Genomic DNA, 20,341 nt, shown 5'->3' with positions numbered 1-20,341 from the left:
CAATTTCAAGACTGCACCTCAGTAAAGTTTCCTCCATGATCCATCCTTCTGTTCTCACTATATCATTGAAAGTAACCATATTTTAAAAATCTAAACTTGCTTAAAATCCAGCATTATATCCAAGCCATCTCCTCATGAAGGAGTGGAACATTGAAATAGTTCCTTGCATATGCTGACATAATGTTTTCAAGAGCTCTTCTGTGGCTTGGAAATGGCTTGGCCTAAGTAGGGGTGTGCAAAACCCATCTGAACAATTTTGCTAGCCTTATTGAAACTCTGCAGTCAGTGTGCCTTTGTTTTGTTTTCAGAATTAGTTTTGAATTTTGGTCAAAATTTCAGTGGCAAGTCTAGGCATAAGTTATTAAAGTATCCCTAGATCTGTCATTCCCTGTTCCCATTTAGCACTCCACCTGGATTTTTTGCATAAAACTTTTGTAATAATATTTAAGAGGTATAAACTGTTTATTGATCAGTCTGGTGAGAAGCCCTACACTGTCCAAATCTTTCTGCATCTCTGGAACATTACTTGGCTGAATGTACAAAAGACGTAAACTTAAATGCAACAAAAGTATTAGTGTGGACCTTCTCTCAAAGCTTTTTACATAAGCAATCACTAAGTTAAGTTTAATGGTTTTCCAAGTGGATTGATGCTTCTAAAATAATTGGCACTATGTAACAAGGCCAGCTGGCATGCCACACAAAGTTTAGCCTGCTTTATCAGTGGGCTCTTGCAAGCCATGTGTAGCTTTAAGAGCTCTGACCTTGCCTCTTCTTTCCCTTTCATCTAGCTGCACTTTACAAAGGAGCCTGCATTGTTAATACTAACTTTCAAGTTAGGAATTTGCCTTGTGGTTAAAAGCCTGGATTGTGTTCCAGTGCCACATTTAGTTGCAGCACGATGATTTAGGTGACCCGCAATCACAAAGATGACTGTGGAGAGACATCTAGAAGTAGCTGAGTGCTTTTATGCCTAGGAGCAAGCACAGGCACCTGCAGATAAGAACAATTTTCTACCTAATTGTGTGTAAGAGTGGGGGGGGGGGGTGCAGAGGCATACTTCCTTTTGTAGCACTTGGAAAATTGAAATAAGTTATGGCATATATCTCCAGTGTTTAGTGTGATTAAAGATAAAAGCAGCTGAAAAAAACTAAAGAACTGTGCCATTCAAGCAGCACAATACAAGTAGGGCAGGTTCTCCCATGCAAATGACTTTCTTTCTCTAATCCTCTATATTCAGTCCCACAAGACAGCTGTCCTTGTCACTCCATGTTGAAATGAATGGAGTCACCAAAGAGCATGGCGTTTAATGCTGCTTTGAGGGAAGTGGCAAGGAAGAATGCCTCAGTGGCCAGTGCCCTTGATGAGTTGCAGCTGAATGTATGAGATCGTTCTGAAAAGCTATGAAAGTTTATGGTATCTCATTCTTACATGCAAGTTACCATTTGATGCTGCAGTCAAGCAATAAACATGCATACATGCCCCTGTCCTCTAGATTTCAGTTCTAATTATTCCTTGCACTTTAAAAGCGAATGATAACTTGCTCACATTTCATGAAGGATATTATTATTCAGACCTATTATTCCCATTTCCCTGGAGATGAAACATTTCTTACTATGGTCTGATGAAATGATCCCCAATGTTACTGGTACTGAATGTCTCCAGAGAATAAACTCCATACCTCAGATTAACTTTCTTTCCCCCATTTTAGGTTACAAGAAGGGCAAGAAAAGTCAGTGCTGGAACCAAGAGTAGAAAGCAGTAAGACTAACTTCCAGTATTTTAGTTAATTAGACAGATGCTTCTCAGTGCTTGTTGAAGAACCATCAGAAAGAAGCAGTCAATGATGCCTGCAGCGTCCAAGAGAGGTCTGGAGGCTGTCACTTAAAATCACCGTTTAAACAATGCTCATTGTGTAATAAATGGACCACTAGATGGAGCTTTGGGTACTGTTTTTGAGAGCCTTTCTGGTTTTAGCAAGAGGATTTATACAGAATGGTAGTTCTCTTTGCTTGCTCCAAATCTGACCAATTTAATTGCCATTTAAGTAGGAGCTTTCAGTACAGCAATGCCTGAGAAAATACTGTGTCGGTAAAAGAAATGTATCCTAACCTAAACGTTGCAGTGGGTGCAAGGGAAGTAAATCTTAGGCAAAGAGCTAAGAAAATAAGTGGGTTGGATCCTACCAGATTTTTCTGTTGATCCTGACCAGTTCCCCTCTTCATCTCATTCCTTAGTGTTTTTTTTGTTCCCTCTAGTTCCATGATCCCTGGCACAACCTGTTTGCTTGTCAAAAGGAGCCATTCCTCCCTCATTTGCCAGCAGAAAAGCTGGTAAGATCTAATCTTATATAGTCTTACTGTATAGGACATCCATTTTTGTAGGATTTTCTGCAGAAAACCTCAGATTTTCAAGGATGCTAAAAAATACACATTACTTGATTCATTATCAGAATGCAAAAATTAATACTGAGGGTTGGAAGTTAGAATTGTAAGGCACACTTGCAAATAAGTAAGCAATTGTTGGCTTCTGATTCCTGTTTTCAGAGCTGCAAATGTCACATTTGTGTAAAAACCCGTTCTGCTACTATTTGCACTCACTTCCTATGTGACTGGTGTTTTCTTCTGGAGCCAAATGCTGCATGCACGTATACATAAGTATATATAGGAGTGTTTGTACAGATATTCTCTAAGGAGAAATGTGTATTTTGGAAGGAGGACCTGTGTTTGGTCATTATCTGCACCCCTTCTTTCCTTCAAATACTCAGCATGGCATACATGGGAACGATTCCATTTTATCTTCACAAGATCACTGCGTGATAGGATAGGCTGAGAGGCTATGATTGGACCAAAGTGACCCGCCATGTATCATGGCTGAGCAACAATCTGAACCCAGTTCTTGATCCTAGCAGGACACTGTCCCCACTACCCCGGGCTCTGTGTGTGTGTATAGAGTCTACTCACTCACAGAAACCACTTGCACGTTCTTGTGAATCTGAAGTTATCCTCTGGACCTCAGCTGTTCCCAGACATCCTCTTGTATGCACGTATATTAAGAATTCACTTCAATATAGTCAGCCACACTGAAAATAAGATTAGCAACTTTTAATCTGCTATGATCCTATGCTTTAACATCCAGTAATCTACAGAAATTAAGCAACTAAAGTTTTTCTCATCACTCTGTCAGTAAATCTGCTAAAATCTTACATGTATAGCTGCTGTTATAAAGAGAAGGAAGCGCTGCCAGTAAAAAAAGGACAATTTTTATAAAACACGAAGGAAAACCCCCCAAACCCTGTTTCTCTTGGTATCTTCCAACAAGATGCAAAAGGGTAGTTGGTAAACAGCCTAGTTTTATTGAGAATGATGCTGGTACAAAAAAAGAATGCTGTTACTTTTTCCAGCTGGTTAGTTGTGGTGTGATGCTGAACCATTATTAAAATCGATGAAACTACTCCAGATTGTGGTACTTCAAACAAACTACAAAATATTGCTTTATTTAGGATATTTATTTAGAGCGGGTAAAGATTCTTGAAATGTGTTTCTAAATATAACAAGCAACTTGTTTTCTGCAGATACCTCCGCCTCTGTTGCTGCCTTTTACAAAACAACCACATTTCCGCTAACCAGCATGGCCCTTGACAAGGATGAGGATCTAGGCAACAGCATCATATAACCTGAAATCATCCTGACCCAAGAAGCCATGACTGCATAGTAGATTGGGGCAGTAAGGAGATGGGAAAAACTAGAGTCTTATCTAGAGTCATCTTGCCTCCATTTTAAAAGGGGAATGTTGAAAGTTGGATGCACTGCAGCCCTACTAGCTACTCTCTTCCCCCCCAAAAGTGTGTTTACTCAGGGTGGCATATGTGAAGCTACCCCCCATTTCTTCCTAGATTAGTCTGAACTTTAGTGACTTACTGTGGCTACCTCCTGCCCCAATTCAAGTCTAACTCTTTGTGGCATCAGCGGGCTAACTCTTGGCTCAAAGTGGAGGCAGAGGGGCATTTCTTGAACAAATTTGTATGTCAGGGAGACTTTTAGGAGGTGCAGCTTTCTCCATAACGAGTGTTCAGGTGACCACTGTGAGCATGGTGACCCTTTGGAAACCTTACCTCCCAGCCTTGGAGAAAGCCAAGACCACTTGTGAATTTGATGGGCCTGTGGCTGTCAGTAAGGCAGTGAATGAGAACATGAGCTGACAAGGTAATTAAGGTTTCTACATGCTCAGGAGACTTTCCAGGTGTGTTAAAAAAACTTATAAAAAATGTTAAGCATGAAGACTCCTTCTACAACAGCATGAAAAGCATCAGACATGATCAGTGCCCTCTAGGAGACAGAATGGTGCGGGAACTTAAGCATCAGTTAAGGGGGGAGAGGTGGAGTTGCCGCTAGATTATAATATTCATGCGGAGTGGAAGATCAGGGTTGAGGGATGTGTGCTGTGAAGCATGCATTGCCCAGCCTTGAGCACTTGGAACAGCAGCAGCCTGGGACATTGCATTATAGCACTAGACTGCTGAGGTTTGGAGCCAGATAAGCAGAAAACCACCGAGCTCTAGAGCTCAGCAATGATGCCTTATTGTACTTGTGAGAGAACTAGTTTTCTAATCATTATTCCTCTTGCACCAATTGCTTATCCTCCCCACCCAGCTGTCTTTTTTTGTCGCTACGATTTGCCATAAACACTTAATGCTCAATTTACCATGTGTGTGGAGATTACTGAGGAAACCTCTCTCTGTCATTTGAACTGCTCACATGGCATCTTTGAATAATCCAGTGGTTTAACGATAGCAGAAGCTGATCCATCCAGTTCTCTTCCTATATTGTAGTTCTGCATAAGGTTTTATGAGTCAGAGCTCACTTTATCAGATCTCTTTCCTTCAGTAGAAGTTATGAGGTCTGCCTGTTACGTATAATAGTCAACAGCTGCTGCTGAAGTGGAAGAGGAGCAAGGAAGGGGATAATAACATACTTTGTAAACTGCTCAGAGTGAGCATTAAGTTGGCTTGAAGGGTGGTATATAAATCAAATATTATTATTATTTGTGATTGTCAGCCCAAGGTACTAGGGCTGAGACTACTACACAGCACTTTGCACTGAAATTCCTGTAGGAATAACAATGATTATTTCTTGTCATTAAACAACTCAATGCTACAGCCATGCAGTAGGAAACGGGCCTCAAGAATGGCAATCCACACAGTGAGAGTTAGGTCTAGACTGCCTCTGGCTAGGAGAAAAAGAAATTAAAAGAGGAAACAGCGGACTGTGCTAACCACACTTTTTGATAGGCTGCAAGCAGCATTCTCAAGATGGGTTCCAGAACCAGAACTCTCTCTTGTGTTCCAATCGATGCACTGTCATTACAATCGCCCGGTTGCAACCCAGAGATTGATTCAACATCAGCAGGACTCCGCTTCTCCTGCCCATTTTTCTCCATTACCATCCTCTTCTCTTGTCTGCTGTAGTCAGCTTGACTTCAGGTATACCACAAAGCATGTGAGAAAAGAAGAGAATGAAAGGAGCAGAGGGGAACAGGTAAGAGATGGCTTAAAGGTATAGTTTCAACCCAGCTTGCATTCTAGCAACACAATGGCTTTGCTTCACAACTGTAAGTGCTAGGAACTCACTCTTTTAAAAAGCAGCCCTGGGAGGAGGATTTCTGATTGAGAGAATGGAGTCAGATATGAGGAAATCCTTCCCCAGCTCTGCAACCCTGATCCACGTTGGACTCCCTGGTCTCCCCTGTGGCTGCTTTACACATCTGGGAATCCAAAGACGTCTCTGAAAGAATGACATGGAAGATCTCCATTCCAAAGCCCCTTTCATTAGGTAGTTGTAATTATACCCCACTGAAGCCCCTCCCCAAACCTCACCCTTTCCAGGCTCCACCCCCAAAATCTCCAGGAATTTCCCAACCAGGACCTGGTAACCCTAGGGCGTGGCCTATGGGGGTGGTGTGCACCAAGTCCTTTGAATTCTTTAGTATACCTATGAGGTCTGCCTACACTCCTAGGGAGGCCACTGCCCTGCTATTGGATGACAGATGCAGCAGCCCTCCTGCCCCGGCCTAACAGGACAAATCACCTGGCAACCAGCCTGCCCACCCTGAAGAAACTTGCAGATAGAAGGGCGGTCTGGATGCCAAAAGCAACACAGGAAAGGCCTTTCCCCTGTCCTAGAAGTGGGAGGGTCTACAGGGCCCTATTTAAGCCACTGTTAGGGCCTACTGTGGAGTCCCCTGTGCTCGTTGCCTCCCCACTAGACAGAGAGAGCAGAAAGGGTGGGGGGAAGGCATGGAGAAGGCGGCTTCATTTGTAACCTGCTTTTCTTACTGAGACGAAATGGATTACACAAGAACAATGCAATAAAACAATATAATACAATGCATTAAAACCACATTACAGAATTAACAGAATGGAAAAATAACAGTATGATACATCCAATAAACAGTGCAATGCAGCTGCGTTACAGAATTAGAAAACATGCAAGAAAAACAGTGGAATGCATACAATAATGAATGGAATAAAAATGGCCTAAATATTTCGAGATATTAAAACTACAACCCTGTTCCCTTTATAAAAATGCCCTCCTGATGCAACCGCTTCTCCTCTATGACTTTAGGCCCTAAGAAGTACAAGTGGTTGCTCGAGGGCAGAGGGCTGCATGGGGAGCAGCAGCTGGGCACATGTCGAGAGCATGAGCTGCCATTCAGGAGGTTCTTGGTTCAAATGTTGCCTCTGCCATAAACTTGATAGATAACCTTAGGCATACCGACACCACCACCACCCCCGCCGCCGCCTCGGTATTATGAGCATAATAATATGGGCCTGCCTTACAGGGTTGTTGTAGGGATTGCAAGATAATGTATACAAAGTGGTTTGAACTATCAAAAGCATTATATAAATGTCTAAAAATCATCATTCTAGTCTGCAGTTCCTGTGCATTTTTAAAGGGCAACTGCAAAAACCCCCAGAGGAGTTAGCCATGTTAGTCTGTAGTTGCAAAACAGTAAAGAGGCCAGTAGCACTTTTAAGACTAATCAACTTTATTGTAGCATAAGGTTCTTGAAAGCTTATGCTACAATAAAGTTGGTGCTACTGGACTCTTTACTATTTTACAAAAAAAACCCCAATCCATGTATGAGCCCATCACAATTGGCGTAGCATATGCATCTCTACCCAGATACAGACTCTGAGGAAACAATTCATAGAAGCTAGGGGACACTACCCAAAAAACTGGAAGGTCCCTGGGTCTACTCAGCATTTTTTTAAAAAAAACATAAATGCAGCTGTGGGAAGCTACAATTCAAGTCAGAGCCCATAAAAGTAGGAGGAGATCCAGATATGATGCTTGGGCCCCCAGGGTGTGCCCATCATAGTTCTAGATCTTCTAGTATGTATCCTACTACTCCACTCAGTGAAATTTTTAAGTTTTTCTCCAACTTGAATGACGCTGAACAGGAAGAAGGCTCCTGAGACTAGAAGAAGGCTTTATTTAGACTTGGCTGAGTGGAGTGGTAGGATACACCCCTCATGCAGTTTTTGCTCTGCTTTCCCAGTTCTGTTTCTTTGCTCCAAGAAGTATTGGACCCCGTTATCTACCAACCCTGGACTGAATCTTCATCCCTGGCCACCACTCTGTTTCCTGGTTCTTTTCCAGCCTTCTCCCTACTTTAGCAATGCCTATTTAACTGCTTCCTTTTTGCAACCTTGTCTTTGATTCTTCCAGCTGTGGCCCAGGTGCTGCCACTATTAGCCACAGGCCTGGCTCTTGGGTGGAGGTGGGGTGCCATGAAGAATAGCATGAGCGAATCTCCCATTTCTCTCCCAAGAAAATCAAAGTTGCTTAATAAAACCAAAGTCCATCTACAAACTTCTAGGTCAAGATCAGGGTCCAATAGAACCTTAAAGACTAACCAGATTTCCAGGGAGCTTTGACTCTCAAAAGCCTATGCTTTGGAAATCTAGTAGGTCTTTAAGGTGCTATTGGACCCAGATCTTGCTCTTTGACTGCAGATCGACATGGCTACCCGCCTGAGACTTGTAGGGTTTACCACTCAGGGATGGGCTTGTGTCATTTTTTTTGCATCGCTGTTGTGGGTGCTGCTACAGCATTGTGGCAATGGGGCTTTCACACGGCAAGTTTCCCCACATTTTCCCTGCCCCATCCTCCTTCCCATGGCAACCATTCCTCTCATGCTACCAGGGAGCTTTTTAGATCAGCAGTTGACATATTGTTATAGTATGATAACATTATACCATTCCGTCTATAGGTTCTTTGAGTCTTTTTAAAAACTAAGTTTCTAGCACCTATTGTTGCAGAGATATAGAAAGAAAGGCATATCTCCCCAACAAAGGTTGGAGTCTTAATTTCTTAAGAATGAGTGCTGGGAATTCGCAGAACCTAACAGACTTTTATAACGTTAGACCACTATAAAGATATCGTAATTGTCGGGGGGGGGGGGTTAAAGCCTTTGAGGGGTGGCTGCTGCAGGAGACTGGGACAGAGGAAATGGCACTGATATAAGTGGAAAGGGGAAGTCACTCTAACTTTGTTGTGAACTTTCCCAAAACATTACAGCAAAGCAGGTTTGAGAAAGGAAAGGTAAGAAAACCCAGGTGCATGAAAACACCACAACGCTGTGGCGAAGTGGGGGGGGGGGGAACGTCTGCCCAAGAGCATCCAAGCCAGGGCCCCCAGATGTGAGTGACCATACTTTAAAAGCACTGAGTCAGGTTCCTCTAGAAGCTTTCAAGCAGAGGCAGGAGGTAGAATTCATCCCCTACCTTTTGTCCCCCACACTTCAAGGTATATTGCCTCTGAACATGGATGTTTCATTTAGTTGTCATGGCTGCTAGCCAGTGAGTGACATATCCTCTACAAATTTGTCTACTATTTCTCCATAATTCCTCAATGCCAGTCTTCTTTCTCCAGATCTCCAAACCTGAAATACAAAAAAAGTCAAGGTCAAAAACAGGACAGCAGCACATGCACGTTAAGAAAAAATCCTCCTTTGTTTGCATAACTGGGCTTTCTGATTGATGAAAAGATTATATCAGAATTCTGGCTTGGCCTGCCCATAGAAGTAGAGTTAACCTTAGGTAACTATCAGTCCCATTTATCTGACACCAGATTGCCTCAACATGTTGATTGATATCCTGCCAGAAGTCATTCTAATCAAAGAAGGTTAATATTGTATTGTTAATGAGATGCAGGACCTCCAATCACATCTGAATACTCAAGTTTGTCATCAGGCAACACAGACTGTCTGTTGTGTCTGTGATTGGAACAATGCACGAGCAGTGCAGCAGCGAGCCTCAGTTGCAACCTTGCCGTGGTTGTAAATGGGTTGTGATTTAGCACACGCAGATACACCCCTGCCTCTTTTCCCATACCAGATGCTGCTGCTGATCCTGCTGCCCTGGTCTCCCTGTGCCAATCTGGAGTGAGTAATGAAATTCAAGCCCTTTGGCTCCGGTAAGGATGCTGTTTCCATGAGCCCATGTGATGCTTCGATAGTACAGTGGCTGCAGCTCTTTCTTTCTGCTGTTCTTCCATAATCTCGGGCTGTCATGGCGACTCCTAACAATGTTACTCCCACCAACTGCAGCTGGTGGCCCATTTCAGCCCTGGAGAATGATGCCGGCAAATCCATGGAGACAGAGGAAAACCAGGACCCGGCACACCCTGCTTTCCGCTCCAAGGACAGTCTGGTTTTGTATCACTGGACCCAGTCATTCAGTTCACAGAAGGTAAGCACTTAACTGGATTCAGAAGGGAGGAATGTCAGCCAATATGATCGCGTGCAGCATTCCTGGAAATGGAGAATTTGAGGCTGTAGACAAAAGCAGGTTGTTTTTCCCCTTGGGGGATGCCCAGGGGAGAAGGCTGGAGGCAGGGTGTTGGAACAGAGGTGTGTTTTATGTCTGCATTTCAGCAATTTCAACAGTATTTGGCTTGGAGCAGGGGGAGGGGAGTGCTGTCTGTCTCCATCTGGTGTGGGGACAGATTTTCAGATTGTGCGATGCTTCTGTTTGATTATTTGAAATCTTCAATGAATTGGGGAGGGGGAGAGAAGCATCCAAAAAAGAAACCTGAAATATTTAGCTCATAATAATGGAGGAAGGCTGGCATGGAAACGTACAATGGATCTTAGTTCCTGAATATATATTGTGGAGGAGGGCTGCATGTATGTGTCAGAACTGTACCAAACAACCCATTCACTTCTGAGACTGCAGTATTGGAACCCAAATCCTGTTTCCTGGATTCTGAAGTCTGTCCATAGGGGCTGTGTGTTTAGCTTTTTGCTTTGAACTGAAAACAAATGGAATCCCTCTCCCCCCTCCCCCTAATTTCTGAATGCTCCATCACCTGGGTAGGCATAGACATTGGCCTTATTTTTCATAGGCAGATGTACTCAGCACCTGCTATTTCTCTTTGCATTCATTATATATGGGAGCTGAATTATGCATAGGGGTGAAAATGAATGGACAGGCTTCTTCAAGGAATAAGGCCCTTGCATTTCCTCTGGAAGTCGAATAATCTCTCCTCCAGAAAACTGTGGGTGGAAGTGTGCCTCCCCACCCACCCCTCCTACACACACAAAGAAGCCAATGGAGTAGGGTTGTTCCTTTAAGATTAGTGGCTAAAGTAACTTGTTCCACATTCACACAGCACAGCTCTGCCTGTCATATAAACTGGTGTCTCCTCTCTCTCATCCCCACCCACCCTCTTTCTCTTCTTTTCTTGCATGATACTCTCCCTCCAGGGGGCTTCTTTGATGTCTTTCTCTCTGCCTTTGCCTGGGAAGGAAACAGTTAACTAACCACTCATACATGCTGTTCTACAACTAGTCCAGTGCTAGCCCCACCTCTGCCAGAACTGATGGGTCTCTATAGGCAGCACATTGAACCAGTTAAAGTGGCAGCGCACTAATCTCCACTGCAAACCAATCTAGTTTGATAAGCATTTTTAAAATTGCTTTCAAAGAAAGCAGGATTCTCACTGCCTTGCAAGGTATGCATTGCATTGACTTCTTGAAGAAATACTGGACTAAAATGCATAAATGCAGCACTGGGAAAATGCTCATTTTGGCAAAAAGAAATAGTGCCTTTCAGGTTAGAATTTCCATATGCCAACAGTTACTATTGCTGTTTATTAGCATAAGGTTCAGAGATCAAATCCTGACATACACAGAATATTTCACAGTTTGGCATAGTGTAGAGTGGCTAAGAAAATAAGCTGGTTCAAATTTTGCCTCTGCCCTGGGATCACAAGGAAGCCTTAGAGTAGCCCACCACTCTACCAGACTTTCCCACCCCCATCTGCAATGTGGAATGATAATACTGGCCTACCTTACAGTGATGTTGTAAGGATGACTACAAATGTGTTGGCAGGGCTTTGAATTCTGCAAGATCTATATAAATGCTAGGTATTATTATTATTTTAGGATTCGCTTCTTCCAGACAGAAAAAACAGGTATTTATTTTATAGGTGTGTCCTTTCTTGTTCAGGAAGTCTGGTGCATGCAGAAAGCAGAGCATGTACAGCTAGGTGCTGACATACCTGAAAAAAATTCTATCACGATTCCACAGTGACTGGCAGAACTGGCGTTTTTACCCTTTGTTCAGTACCATGGCCAGAGCATTCAATGAGTGTGCCACTCTTCTTTGTTTAATAGAGAGGAATTCTGCAAGCAAAGGAGTCGAGTCCACTGTTCATAATGGATTATACCAGAGATAAATTGGGCTAAAACAAAGCCTTGACATGTCCTTACAGGTGTTTCCTCAGTGAGACGGGAATTCTTTACTAAAATGACCTGCAATCACAAACCCTGAGTGAGGAATTCAGTTTGCGTAGAGTATTTCAGATTGGGGGCAAGGCATTTATTTATTTACATCCTTTGTACCCCAGCTTTCTCCCCAAAGGGGACCCAAAGCATCGTCCATAATTCTCCTGTCCTCCATTTTATCCTCACAACAACCCTGTGAGGTAGGTTATGCTGAGATTGTATGACTGGCCCAAGGTCACCCAGCGAGCTTCCGTGGCAGAGTGGGAAATCGAATCTGGTTCACCCAGATCCTCATCCAGCACTCTTACACTGACACTCATTTTTGTCAGAAAGAAATAAGATTACTACTTATGATGCCCTTTGCCCCAAAATTCCCTTCCCCCTGTCCCTGGATGCACGGGTGCTAGTTGAGGTTACTTATAGTGAAGGAGAGGCATTTTGCATATGGTCCAAAATGCTCCTTTTATCAGGGAATCCAAGGCATGGCTCCAGAACTGTATAGTCTGAGGTTTGGGAGCCTGCCTAGTAAACTACCAGAGATGTTGCATTCTTCAGCTTCAGAGACTTCTTTGGACACAGAAGGCAATAGGGCTGTATAACTTCAGCCCTTGCAACTGGAAGGCAGCATGAAGTATCTGGACTGGCAACGCTTGGCAAAAACATGGGGAGCTTGGCCTTCCACCTTTACCCAATACCCATTCTGCCCACTGTATTTCATGCTCTAACTTGCAGCTCCAGCCATTAAACCCAGCAACCTGTAGGTGGAGAATACACCACCTAGGTCTAGAGAGTCCAGTATAGCTGTCAAAGGCCCTAGTGTATGTACTGACATTTTTACCATTGCCACTTCATATAGTCCAGGGCTGAGTCTTTTATTGTGAAGTGGGCTGTGTTTGCAAGCAAAGCACAGCATGTACTACAAAATGTACTTTGCAAAATCAGCTCCGTGTCTTGTGGCCACCTCACATGATACATTTTGGTCTTCTCTGCTGTCTGTGTTTTGAGCTCTGTCATATCTAGTGGACATACACCAATATCTTAAAAATATCTGGCCATTGGAGATTCTGCCTTAGTACATAGATTATTTTCAGAGGCCTCTCCTTATCTTACATTTTCCACTGGAATTTTTCCACTGACCAAAGGGGGCATTTTCACTGATTCCTCCCTTCCACAGCAAACCTCTGGCTCTTTTCTCATGCTATTCTTGGGGGTACCCTGTCCCACAGGAGCAGCATATCTGGGGTCATTTGGGGCTGCGGAGAGAAAGGGTGATGGCAGAGAAATCTTGCTCTGCTGGTAGAAATTCCTTTCATTTGTGGAAATTTTGTGTAGGATCCAACCCCATTTTTATTGTAATACCAGAACATGCACACCAGTACTGTGTATGTATAATAAGTACTGTCAGATCACGTCTGACTAACGGTGGCCCTATGAATGAAAGACCTCCGAAATGTCCTATCATTAACAGCCCTGCTCAGATCTTATACACCTGAGGCTGTGATTTCCTTTATTGAATCAAGCCATTTAATTTTGGGTCTTCCTCTTTTCCTTCCACTTTTCCTAGTGTCATTGCCTTTTCCAATGAGTCTTGTCTCCTCGTGATGTGACCAAAGTACAATAGTATCAGTTCCATCATTTTTGCTCCTAGGGAGAATTCAGACTTGATTTGATCTAGAACCCCCTTATTTGTCTTTTTGGCCATTCATAGTATCCGCAAAACTCTCTTTCAGCCTACCATTTCAAATGAATCAATTGCCTTCCTGTCAACTTTCTTCACTGTCCAGTTTTCACATATACACAGTAATGGAGAATGCCACAGTGTGGATTATCTTAATCTTGGTCCCCAGTGGCACATCCTTATCCTTAAGGACTTTACCTAGTTTCTTCATGGCTGCCCTTCCAAGTCTCAGTCTCCTGATTTTTTGGTTACACCCTCCTTTTTGGTTGATGATCGAGCCAAGGAATAAAAAATTGTTAACAATTTCAATTTCTTCATTGTCAGCATTATAATTGTGTCATTCCTTGGTAGTTGTTGTCTTCTTGATGTTCAGCTGTAATCCTGCTTTGGCACTTTCTCCTTTAATCTTCACCAGTAGTCATTTCAAGTCTTCACTATTGTCTGCCATTAATATTGTATCATCTATATATCTCAAATAATTAACGTTCCTTCTGCCAATTTTCACTCCAACTTCTTCTAAATCAAATCCAGGTTTTCTTACAATATGTTGTACATATAGGTTTAACAGATTGTCTGACACCTTTGCCAATTGGAAACCATTCTATCTCCCCATATTCTGTTCTAACAGTAGCCTCTTGTCCAGTCTACAGGTTCAACATCAAAACAATTAGATGTTGTGGCACACCTGTTTCTTTTAACACCATCCATAGTTTTTCATGATCCGCGCAATCAAAAACTTTGTTATAATCTATAAAACACAGGCAGATTCCCTTCTGAATTCACTGGTGTGCTCCATTCGCTATTGTTAATTTGAAATATGATCTCTAGTACCTCTTCCTTTTCTGAATCCTGCTTGAACATCTGGCACTTCTCGTTCCATATATAGTAAGAGTCTCTGTCGTAGAATTTTGAGCATCACTTTGCTTGTGTGAGAAATTAGTGCAATGGTCTGATAGTTGGTGCAATCTTTAGCATCTCCTTTTTTTGAAACTGGAATGTAGATTGAGCATTTCCAGTCTGTGGTTCATTGTTTTATTTTCCATATTTGTTGACATATTTTTGTTTTTGAGGGGCTAAGTTTCTGAACCTCTGTTGGTATACCATCTATTCCTGGTGATTTGTTTCCCCTTATTTCTTTGAGTACGGCTTTCACTCCACTTTCTAAAACTACAGGTTCTTCATCAAAAGATTCTTCTTTGAAGGATCTCTTTATTGTTTCCATCTTTTCTTTATCTTGTCCTGATTGGATACTGTATTTCTGCGTGGATCTTTCAGCATCCCCAGCCCTGGTCTGAATTTCTCTTTGATTTCCTGGATCTTGTGGAACAGATCACTTGTTCTTCATTTATTATTGTTCTCTTCTATTGTTTTTGCATTCTTTATAGTTCTCTTTGTCTCTGCATGCAATTTATTGAAATCTGCATTTAGAATTCTATTCTATTTCTGTCATCTTTCACTTTCACATCTTGCCTATCTTTAGCAAATTCATCAGTCATCCATTGAATGTTCTCTTTTCTTTTGGCTACAGGAATAGTCTTTGCACATTCTTCTTTACAGTGTCTCTGGTTTCAGCCCACAGTTCTCTCAGTTCACAATCAATTAAATTTAGTGATGCAAATCTGTTCTTTACATGGTCTTAAAATTCTTCAAGAGCATTATTTAGATGAAGTTGCATCTCCAGCCATTAATCAAAGTGATGTTGTCTCTCCCAGCATGGGCAGCCATGCCCTCCCATCACATGTGCCCATTTTGTGTAGATACATGTTCAATTTCTTCTTGTATATTTGTGTAAAAGTTTTTAATTTCTTCCTCTTCAGCATTTGTAGCTGGGATATAAACTTGAATGACAGTAATGTTGATCGGCCTTCCATGAAGTCTGATTGATATTATTCAGTCAGATTTCACAATATAGCTCATGATTGCTCGTGCTACAACTTGCCTCGCTATTAGAGCAACACCGTTTCTTCTGAGTTGGTCATTTCTGGAATGAAGCATTTTGTAATTTTCTGACTGAAAATACCCTAATCCAGTCCATTTTAGTTCACTTACACCCAGGATTACAGTGTTTAGATGTTGCATTTCTTATTTTATGATTTTGAGTTTACCTTGATTCAGACTTCTCACATTTCATGTTCCTATTATATGCGACACACAGCTTTGGACTTTCCTTTTGCATCTATTCCCATCAGCAATACTACTAATCAGCAGTACTATTCAGATGTAACATAAAAGCCGTGTAATAAGTGGTAAAATATTAAGTACACATAAACCCCACTTACACCCACACACTCAATAAATTCATCCTTCCCAAAGTTCCTCAGGTTCAGCTTCTGATACTCTGAAGTATAGTAACCATGGCTGTTGATTACAAAATAATATTATTATGATTGAATTTTCATTTGAAGAGCTCAGTATTCAGCACCTAACCTCTAGTCCAAGACTCCATCTCTTCTCTCACTACAGTTTCATATCAGAAAAACTTGTGCGTTTTTCTGTTACTTTATTCTGTTTACTTTATTTATTTTGAGATTAAGGTAATAAGAAAGATGCTAGCTGTGAGCTCCCTTCTAACCACTGACTGAACTCCTGTGATGCCACATAAGCACAGAGAAGAGCTGTGGAGGCTTGGAGAGAAGGAGAACAGGAATTGGAAGGGTGGGGGAGGCTGAAAGTAAGTACTGGGCCCTGCATGTGATGGATGTGAGAACAAACCAGACCAAAAGGAAGAAGTGAAGAGCAGAGAATGGCAGGAAGGCAAAAGTTAAAGTACTGCTTTCGGGCAGACCTGAGGAAGGATCTGATCATTATTAGGACTGATGGAGGAGAACGCAGAATAAAGGGAAGAGAGACTGGATAGAACAAGCTCAAGTGATAAGTAATACAGCCTCCCTTCCAGTCACTGGCTAAGCTGCAATGGTACCACAGAATGATTTAAAGGAAAGGTCTCACACAAGGCCTAAGGTCAAAATTGGTTATATGATATTGACAGGAATGGGTGAGGGGAGTTCAGGAAAACTTAATTTCCTTCCTTAAGAACAATGTTATGTTCTATGACTACTAAGGGGGCCTCAACACACATGTTAGAAATCCCTTAGTGTGGAGGAGAGGAGCAGCTTGAAGAGGGCTGACTTCAGAATAAACTGACTAAGCGCTAAACAATTTGTTGAGTTGCTGTGATGTCACAGAATCTTGAAGGCTGGATGGACAGAGAACAGCCCAAAGTGGTGGCTAAGGAAAGGTGGATGAAAAGGATATGCAAAAAGAGGTACTGTGGAGAAGTATCAGGCAAAGGTTAAACTTAGCAAAACACCGTGAAGAGAGCAACAGAAACTCTGTTTGTGTGTGCGCGCGCACATGCCCATGTGCCCGTGTGCTAACATTACATCTCCCGACACATGTTCTTCCCATGTCAGATGTTTGTGTAGAGAGACTCTCAGAAACAGAGCATGAAAGCAACAGCCGTAACCTTTTATCACTCAGAAACGGGCATTCAGAGGTACACCGCTCCTGAACAGGTAAGATCATTTAGCGTTCATACTAAAAGCCAGTCCAAACCTTAATGATTTTATCTAATCCCCTGTTAAAGCCATCTAAGCACTGGCTATGGCCACATCTTGGGGAAGTCAATTCTGAAATTACAGCTAAGAGATTATAATAACAGGAGATGTATTTCAGGCTTATGGGCTGCTTTTTTGCCTACATGGTAAGCATTCATCAGACTAAGTAGCCAAGGCTAAAATTGAAAGTTGGTACATGTACATACTCAAAAGGTGATTATTTCAACTCCTTACTTGGACTTAATGAAAGTCCTGAGTTGCTGAAACTCTCTTGACATTGTTGTAAAGGGGACTAAAGTGGACCAAATATAATACCTGAAGATGCTCCATATATCTAGTGGGGTTGATCCAACTATTCTCCAAGGATCCTTCCTTCAGCCTACGGAAACATCCTCCATCTTAAGAGGCTCTACTTCCAATGGAAGAGCCCCTTATTTTGAAGGAAATCTCCTTTGGCTGGCAGAAGGCTTCAAACTTTGCTCAGAGGAGTGGTAGGATATGGGTAGCATCTACCTCAATACCTCTGTCTCCATCAGGGGATCTATAGTGATATATATGGAAGAAGTGCATGCAGATAGTCATGGGGAAAGGTGTCATGATACACAATATACATAGAAGGAAGGGAAATGTCACACAGTCTCCTAGGCACCACACTGCCTTCCCACACACATGCACAGAAACAACTGTGAGGCAATTTAGAACTCTTGATAAAAGTCTTTTTCTCCCTTCAGCGTTTGACAGTGCCTCTCATAATTAGTAACCTGATTGTTACTTCAGCTGTAGGGAATTCACCCATCATTAATTTTTCTATTATGGTTTGGTGAATTAGGTTAGGCCTGGATATGTTTCATTGGTTATACGAGATGACAACAAGTTAGTGTTGTGCTGGACTGTTGTATTATGTAGGGCTGGGGGGAGGGTTTTTTTGTGGAGAATAATTAATTAATCTGTTTCTATACTGCTCTTCCACCTCAACAAGCCATCCAACCAAACAACATTGAAAAAATACCTGTCAAGCATAAACACAAAAGCAAAACAGTCCCACAAAACAATAGATTTAATATAATAATAATAATAATAATAATAATAATAGATTTATATACTGCCCTTCAGGACAACTTAACACCCACTCAGAGGAGTTTACGAAGTATGTTATTATTATCCCCACAACAATCACCCTGTGAGGTGGGTGGGGCTGAGACAGCTCTGGAAGAGCTGTGATTGACTCAAGGTCACCCAGCTGGCTTCAAGTGGAGGAGTGGGGAATCAAACCCGTTTCTTCAGATTAGAGTCCTGCTGCTCTTAACCACTACACCAAATAGCAGAGTAAAACTGCCCCAGTCTAATTCTATAGCAACCATAAGAAATTAAAATATAAACAAGCAGCATACAACAACCTATCATGTAGTGATTCCACACACATTGGATAATGCACTTCCAATCCTCTTTATAGATCATTTGGAACAAATTTTTTCATGTGCGGAACAAAAAATCCACCTCAAACGATTGATAAAGTGCATTGAAAGTGCATTATCCAACGTGTGCGGAATCAGCCATTCTCTTCATCAAAAGTTCTCTTATGTGGAACAGTTTTGACATCTCTGAAGTATGGGGGAGGGGGGGTCAGATGGACAGATTGCCACCAGTGAGAAATTCCTGCCCCTAGTGGTTTCCAATCTAAATTCTGTCAGGGGTCAATGCATGGAGCAGCTGTTCAGATGATAAATCTAAGCATTTTATATAGGCTTCTCTAGGGCAAAGGGATGTTTTAGATACTCCAGTCCAAGATCATTTAAGGCATTATAAGTCAAAAGGACTTTGAGTTTTGCCTGGAAATCCAGTTTGAAGCTGGTGAAGCTACTATCTGAGCATCAGCATTATGCACTCAGACCCAGTGCCAGTTCACAATTTTGCCACAGTGATCATTACTAACAGTTATGCCTGAGTGATTTTCAAAGGCCACCACAGTTAGCATGCATTACAATGATATTGGATTGGATCCAGTGATCTATCAGCAGTTAGGTACAGATGATTGCAGATCTTTCCCGTGTTCTTTCCACCAGCAATCCCATCCAGCCATGGGAAAGATTCAGAAGTGTCCCGATGTCTCCCATCAGGGCAGCCCTAGAACCTGCATGGTTGTTAGCACATTTGGATCCTGCAGTCCCAGGAATCAACTTTCCTGGGGTCAGAAAAGACTGTTGGGAGGGAGGGGACACAGGAAGGATCTGCAGTCCTTGTACCATACTGCAGATCCCTGGGTTCAACCCCTAATGTGTAAGTTACCAAGGCGCAGGTGACAGACAATTGGAATGTCATAATTCCTTCAGAAGAAGGTACAGTCAGTGTACAAACCAAACCACCAAGGGGAATTTGTTACTGTGAAGAAAAAAATGCTATGTTCAGTTTGTGTGAGAAGTCATTTCTTGAGAGTTAGTTCAGAGGCTTCATTTCTAAGAGAAATTCTCCCCCCTTGAGAGGCCTCTTCGTCTCTTGCTAGCAGCAAGCTACTTTAGCTTCTGTCCTTGAGATAAGGCAAGCTGTTCTAGCTGGTGTTAAGTCGAGCCACCATAGCTGAACTTTTTTTTGTGAGTTAATTGGCAATCAAATTCATACCTGTGGATTTGGGTCATGTACCAAGAGCTGCAGACTTGACACGCTTCCCTTTTGCACTAGACTCCTATTTCTCAGGTGATGTTGGCAAGTTGTGACCAGATCGGCTGTCAGGCCTGAGCTACTCTGGCCTCAACTAGCATAAATTGGCTACTAAAAATGGAGTCTGAGCTTGTGGTGGGTGTCAGCAACAGACAACTGCCCTTGCCCCTTTGTTCTGCTTCTGGCTCATTTTGTGAGAGGGACTGAGGCTCCCCACTTTGAGATTGCTTCTTGACTTTGTGGGCTCTTGACCAGAGACTTTGATTGCTACATCTTTGAGATCAACTTGTTTTGCCTCCTAAGGAATTACTGTGGTATGTAGTGCTAACAGCTATAGCTTTTTTTTGTTCTCACAGCCAGTTTGGTATAGTGATTAAGATCATGGGACTCCAATCTGGAGAGCCGGGTTTGATTCTCCACTCCTCCTCTTGAAGCCAGCTGGGTGACCTTGGGCTAGTAACAGTTCTCTGGAGCTTTCTCAGCTCCACCCACCTCACAGGGTGTTTTGTTGTAGGGATAATAATGATATACTTTGTAAACCGCTCTGAGTGGGTATTAAGTTGTCCTGAAGGGCGGTATATAAATCGAATGTTGTTGTTGTTGTTATTATTATTATTATTATTATTATTATTATTATTATTATTATTATTTTGTCTTGTGC

The 20,341-nt window shown here is 42.2% G+C and overlaps 1 protein-coding gene across 4 annotated transcripts in view; it reads left to right on the top strand.

Annotated features, from left to right (window-relative positions):
- The first annotated feature begins 9,571 nt into the window (after positions 1-9,571).
- Positions 9,572-20,341, top strand: part of GDAP1L1 (ganglioside induced differentiation associated protein 1 like 1) — a 58,722-nt gene continuing 47,952 nt past the window's right edge. For 3 of the 4 annotated variants that reach the window (XM_054981029.1, XM_054981030.1, XM_054981025.1), the window contains exon 1: positions 9,572-9,751. In XM_054981029.1, coding sequence (XP_054837004.1) covers positions 9,572-9,751 — 180 coding nt within the window. Of the gene's footprint in view, positions 9,752-17,756; positions 17,766-20,341 lie in introns of all 4 variants that reach the window. The other variant, XM_054981026.1, reaches the window with a different exon arrangement.

The sequence above is a fragment of the Eublepharis macularius genome, chromosome 5 (assembly GCF_028583425.1).
Source record: "Eublepharis macularius isolate TG4126 chromosome 5, MPM_Emac_v1.0, whole genome shotgun sequence".
NCBI classification, from domain to species: Eukaryota; Metazoa; Chordata; class Lepidosauria; order Squamata; family Eublepharidae; genus Eublepharis; species Eublepharis macularius.
Note: the sequence above shows the minus strand (reverse complement) of the source record. Positions and strands in the feature narration are given on the sequence as shown.